The sequence below is a fragment of the Plasmodium reichenowi genome, chromosome 14, assembly GCF_001601855.1.
Source record: "Plasmodium reichenowi strain SY57 chromosome 14, whole genome shotgun sequence".
NCBI lineage: Eukaryota > Apicomplexa > Aconoidasida > Haemosporida > Plasmodiidae > Plasmodium > Plasmodium reichenowi.
The window spans coordinates 1477721-1484736 of NC_033659.1; the positions used below are offsets into that span (position 1 = coordinate 1477721).

A 7016-nucleotide genomic window follows, 5' to 3' on the forward strand; every position below is an offset into this window, starting at 1 on the left:
TTATATTATATATTTTTTTTTTTTTTTTTTTTTTTTTTTTTTTTTACTTGTTCTATTTTCCATAGAAAAATAAATGGGAAAAAAAGAAGAAAATATCTTCATTTTATATTTATATATGTATACCAATACTATTTATAGTATTCATAAAAAAAAATTATTACATCTTTTTTTTTAAGTTTTTTATCATGGTGGTTGTGCATTGGATAAACTGAAAAGACGATATAGTATTAAATAAATACATATATAAAAAAGATATGATATCTTTGAAAAAGAAGAAAAATAAAAAAAGTTGTGTTAAATGAGAAAAGCCTAAGAGGAAATACAAAAAAGAATAATAAAAGATTGTGTGATATATATATATATCATTTTTATATATATCATATAAACACATGATTAATCTTAATCTTTGTAATAAAAGTACATTAATTTTATTAATATATATATATATATATTTCTTATTTTCATTAGATAAGTAATTTTAAATGATAATAGAATAAAACAATGAATCACTTTCCTTTATTATTATTATTATTATTTTCTTTTCGTATCATATAAGGGTTCTAAAAGATAATATTCGGATTTCTTAGTATATTTATTATTACTAATAAATTATAAATAAAGAATTTTTTCTAATAATAAAACTAAAATATCAATATAATTTTTTGAAAAAAAATTTCGTTTATCTTTTAGATTCTTTCTTCAACTAGTTATATCAAGTATTTAAGTAATTACATTTTATATATTTTTGCTTTCCTCTCTTTACTTAGCATATGAAATGAACTAGAATAAAATAAAAATAAATAAATTTTTTATATTTGTATATTTTTAATACATATTTTACATAAGGATAAAATTTACATTATTAACATATTACTATTAATTGTTATATATATTTGTTCTATAATAATGTTAAAATGCTTCCATATATAAATAAATAAAAAAAATAAAATAACACAAAAATAAAAAAAAAAAAAAGAAAAAACAATATGTTGTCATGAAATAAGTTATAATAAAATTTTCAATAGTTTTAGGTTTTCAAATGATATATGCTTTCTTTGATTTGCAAGGGGAGTAATGATATTTTACAAAAAGGTTATAAATATATTTATTTTTGTTCGTGTAATATATATATATATAATATATTTATATATATATATCTTTATTTTATTGTGTATGTTTGCTTCCTTAAAAAATATTGTATAAACTCTTTTTATTTCATTTTATTTTATTATTATTGTAATTTTTTTTTTTTTTTTTTGTAATATAAGATAGTATGGGTAATATATTAGGTATTGAATGCTCATTTAACTATGTTCATGTAACAACTGTATTGATTAATAAAAAGTTAATAAAGGAAAGTAATAATGATAGGAATAATGAAAAAGATATACGGGAAGAAAAGGAAAAAAAATTGCCTAAGAATGTTAGTATTCCAAGTAATGACAATAAAATAAATATGAATGTGTATTTATCTTGGTTAAAAGAAAAATACAAAAAGGAATATATTAACTTCGAAGAAGATGTATCAAAATCTGATGAATATAATAATTGTGATGACGATTATATTAAAATGAAAAAGAATACTTTTTCTTACATTTTGGATATGCAACACATTATTGATAGTAATGTTCAAGTGTTTAGTTTAAAAAAGAATAGTGAAAAAAATGTACACACACATATATCTATAAATGAGTTATATAAATGTTTTCATGAAGATGATAACCTTGAAAAAAAATTTATTAAATATCTTAATTTTGTAAAATATCACAAGTTGGATAATTCTCAAATTGATACCGTAAATATTCAGCATTTATATGATGATGAAATAGCTGAAATATATTTTTGGTCATTTAAATTAAAATATTTAGACGAATGCATATTGAAATATTATAAAAAGAATATAAATTATATGATTATAAATGTAACGGGGAAAAATAAAAATCTTATAAAAAATAAATTTCATCAAATAACAGGTAAAAATAATATATTCCATCATAATGAAATAAAATGTATAAATAATTCAATATGTTTCCTAAAAAGGTTTATGCCAACTAATTTATATTATTTTACAAAATATAACGAAGAAAATGAAAGAGCTAGCTGTACTAGCCAAAATGACGATGACGACGAGAGGAAAAAAAAAAAAAAAAACTTATTATATCAATCGTTCATAAATAAAGATGAGGTTAGTGAAATAAAATCTTATGTAATAGTGAATATGAAAAGAGCTGTTTGTTATCATTTAGTTAATGAACAAAATTTGATAGAACGTATAGGAACGTTATATGTAGGATTTAGAACTGTTATGGGACTTTTTTTATTAATTACAGGTAGGCCTTGCTCTTTACAAAGAATATGCCAGCTAGCGAAAAATGGAACAAACAGAACTTTTGACATGACCGTTCAGGATATATATGGAACGTCCTATTCAAATGCAGGTTTATGTAAAGATTTAACGGCTTCCTTTTTTGGTAATGCTCAGCATATAGAAAATGTGAAGAATATTTTTAATACATATGATGAGGAGAAAAATATTAATATAAAAGAAGAAGATGACAAATTAATGAATGTTTATGAATATGAGAATGAGAGTTCATGTTATGAAAATGTAAGCAGTTGTATGAGTACAGAAATTAGTGAATGTCAGGAAATTTTTGAAACGGAAGAATGTATTGGTTTTGAGGCTGAGAAGAATAACAATAATTATTATAGGAATAAATATTCCTTCTTAAGTAAAGATAAAACAAAAAAATTGTTAGTATCAAATAAGAATTTTAATGTACATGATAATTGCAAAATTCCCATTTTTAATTTTAATAGTGATTCTTATTGTAATTACACGAGTAGTTTTAAAAGTAAGGAAAAATTATTTAAGCATAATATTGAAGAGCAACAAAAACAAGAAGAAGGATACAAACAAAAAGAAGATGATAATTTTCTTATGAATGATATAGATAATTATTTATCAATAAAACATAGTTTAAGTGATAATGAGATAAATATGTATAAATATCATAGAAAAAACTACAATTTAAAAAAAAGTTTTTTAAAAAAATTATTTAAAAAGCAATATCTAAATGAGAATGGTAAAATTATACATAATATAAATTTGTCAATGCAGAAAGAAGTCAGTTCATTTATATTGAAAAATAAAAAAAGATTTTCATATAAAACATATGATGAACAAATAGTCAAAAAAGCGTGTAAAAGTATTACTCTAAAAAATGTATGTTCTGAAACAAATAAAAACAAAATGGATAGTAATTTAAAGGATAAAACCATAGTAAAATACAACACCAACATGTGTGATTTATCCAGATCCTTATTATCAATGGCTATATTTACGACAGTTTATTTATCGTATATTCATTGTAATTTATATAATGCTGATTACATATTTTTTACAGGATATAATTTTGAAGATGATGTATGCAAAGAACTTTTTCAAATTATCATAAAATTTTTATCTCATAATAGGCAAAAAATATACTTTGCCAAAATATCTAAATATATTAGTAGTTTAGGATCAGCTATAGAATTAATTAATTGGGAACGAGTTCACATAGACAATTAAAACATTATACATAAATAAATGGTATATATATATATATATAATATAATGTACGCATTTATTATTTAAATGCACTACATAAAAATATATATTTTATATTTACATATATATATTTTTTAAGAATCATAAAAACATTTTGAATATAAATTATTTCTAATACATATTTTTATTTTAAGATTACAAGATTTTTATTTTATATATTTTTTTTATAAATTTTGTATTTATGCTTCAATTATTATATATAAATATATTATAAATTATTTTATTTTCTTGTATTTTGAAAACTTATGTTTATTTTATTTTATTTTATTTTTTATTTTATTTTATTTTATTTTTTTTTTTTTATTTTATTTTTTAAAAGGATCAAAAAAATTATAAAAAAAAAAAAAAAAATAACCTAATATATATAAAATTTTAAAAATTTCAATGTATTTATTTGCTCACTTGTTAAAATTCGATTATTTTTAAAATATATAAATAAGTTATAATTATAGTTCACTTTTTAGTATACATCTTAAAAATTAAAGGGTGGCATTAAATTTTTAATAAAATATAATAATCAAATATAATAAAAAATAAAAAATGGAAGAAGAAAAAAAAAAAAAAGAAAAGAAAAGAAAATATTATATTATATTTTAAATATTTTTTATTCATGAAAAAATTATATTATTTAAATTTATGGTTTAGAAAATAATCTATAATTTATTATTTTACAATAAAATGATGTTTTATTTAATTTGTATTTATACAATAATAATTATTACATAACTTTTTATTTAAAAATAACGTTTTTTTATTATATTTTATTTCTTTTTTTTAATTTTATTTTTTTTTTATAAATTTAATATGGAAAAAAACAAAATAATATAATATTATTACTAAATATTCTTTTATAATAATATAATTAAAATAATTACATATATTAATATATTTTTCCATTTTTTTTTTATATCATACATTTTCATGTATTTATTGTTTTGTATTTTGTTTCTTTTTCTTTTTTTTTTTTTTTTTTTTTTGTGTACATGGAAAATAAAATATATAATATGATATTTAACAATATAATTATTCTGAATTAAAAAAGTTATAATATAATATAATATATATACTATATTTTTTGAAAGTAAATTTTTTTTTTTTTTTAATAAATCAACGAAAAAATAAAATAATAAAATAAATAGAAAAACAAGAAAACAAAAAATAAACAGGAAATAACTCTGCAATTTTTTCTTCTTTTTTTTTTTATTTTTTTTTTTAATTTTAAAGTTTGTCATAAAACCAGACTTTTCAAAAGTTACTTATTATAGATAAATGGTTATATGAAGTACGTAAAAAAAAAAAAAATTAAGTAAAATATTTTTATGTGTAACATTTTTTAAAGAAAATGTGTTTAATTAATTTTAAAATCCTTAAAGAGGAATATATTAAAAAGAAAAGTTTTTTTTAAAAAAGGAATAATATATTACAAAAAAGAAAAAAGAAGCCAAATAATATATATAAGGAAAAAATTATAGTAAATAATAAATGTATATATATATATATATATATATATATATATGTATAATATATAAGGTAATAATATATACAGAATATAGAAAGTAAAAAAGATAGCAGACATATATCATTTATAAGGGATATGTTAAAAAGCGAATATACTAAAATAAAAGGAGAATATACTTTTTTTCATAAAACTTAAAATATTATATATATATATATATATAAATTTATAAAAATCATTATGCCAAAGGTAAATACTGTAAAAATTGTTAATGGAGAAAGTGATGAATATAATTCAACAAATCAATCACCGAGAAAATTAAATGATTCATCTGGTTTGTCAAAAAAGAAGAGTGGAAATATTTCAAGAAAAGGTAGTTTCTTTATTTATAAAATATCTAAAAATGATAAGAAGGATGTATCATTTGTTAATAAAAAAGGTGAATATATTAAAGGAGATGAAGATGCTTCAAAAATAACATTCAGAGATTTTTTGCATTGCCCATTAGAATATCATACGAATATAATAGGTACAGTTCTTTTTATATTGGGAAGTGCATTTTTTTTGTATCCACCTTTATATATATCTGGTTGTATTACTTTTGCAATTGCATGTGCATCATGTTTATACAGTAATTTTATAGGAGCTATTAATAAAGAACAAAAGAAAAAAAATGAATACTATGGATTCATTCATTATATAATAGGATGTATTATATTTTTATTGGGCTCAATTTATAGTTGCTTTGAAAATGATATTTATTCAATAATAACTTTTATAATTGGAAGTTTATTTTTTTTATGGGGATCCATTATGTTTTTGTTTTCTATAAAATTTTCTGAAATAAAAAATGTTGATATTAATATTTTAGTTGTATTTTTTTCCAATTTTATTGGAGGAATTTTATTTACAGTTGGAAGTGTGTTTTTTTTTTATCCGCAATTATATGATGCAGCTTGTTACCTTTTTATTATAGGAAGTATCATATTTACTTTGGCTGTATATTTTGACTACATCATTTATATAAATAATAATTTCACCTTGGATATTGTATAATTTTTATGTCTTTCTATAAATCGAAAATATACATAATATATAATATATATATATATATATATATTGTGTATTTCTTTTTTATTTTTTTTATTTTATCTGTTTTATTTGTTTTAATATGGATATTTGTTTATGTATATATTTGTTTCAGTACCATTTGTAAATATATATATAAATTTCCATATATATTTATATGGTATATATATATTATATATATTGTATACCATTTCTTACAATTCTTTGTTTTTATTACTCTGCTTTATTATTTGTGTTTAGTTTGTTTTTGTCTTGAAATAATCTTAAATTTTTTATATATCCTTATGGAAAAGACAAAAATATTGCTATGCATAAATATTTTCATTTATATATATATATATATATATATATATATATATATTTTAAATATAAATCAAATTTCATAAAATTATTTTGAAAAATTATAAAAATATATGAAATCTTTATTCATATATGTATATATTTATGTTTGTTTATTTTTATATTATATTATTAATATTATTTATGTAAACAAACATTTTCTTTTTTTTTTTATTTACTTATAAAAAAGCTTAAATGAAAAAAAAAAAAAAAAAAAAAAAAAAAAACTACCTAATATTATATTAAAAACTAAAATAACATAGAAATTTTAATATTATAAATTTAAAACATTTATGAAAATGTAACTGTAGAACTGTTTTAAATCATTATATTTAATATATTTTTTTTAATATGTACATATAAAATATTTTATTTTTATTTTACTGTTTTTTTTTTTCTTTCTTCTTAATATGTTGTATTTTTCTATTATTTTATAAGAAACGTTCTATAAAATAAAAATGGATGTGTAAAAAATTTAGATTTTACACTTTTACAATATTATATAAAGAATAAGAATTG

At 17.7% G+C, this 7016-nt stretch overlaps 2 protein-coding genes across 2 annotated transcripts; both read left to right on the forward strand.

Moving 5' to 3' along the window:
• Positions 1-1273: 1273 nt before the first annotated feature.
• PRSY57_1436700 (pantothenate kinase, putative) lies at positions 1274-3574 on the forward strand (the record flags this gene model as incomplete). The annotated part of the gene is made up of 1 exon (XM_012909966.2): positions 1274-3574. One exon carries the CDS (start codon positions 1274-1276, stop codon positions 3572-3574), a length of 2301 nt encoding a protein of 766 aa, XP_012765420.2.
• Positions 3575-5309: 1735 nt separating this feature from the next.
• PRSY57_1436800 (putative membrane protein) lies at positions 5310-6125 on the forward strand (the record flags this gene model as incomplete). The annotated part of the gene is made up of 1 exon (XM_012909967.2): positions 5310-6125. The coding sequence occupies one exon, from the start codon at positions 5310-5312 to the stop codon at positions 6123-6125; it is 816 nt and encodes a 271-aa protein (XP_012765421.2).
• Positions 6126-7016: the final 891 nt, after the last annotated feature.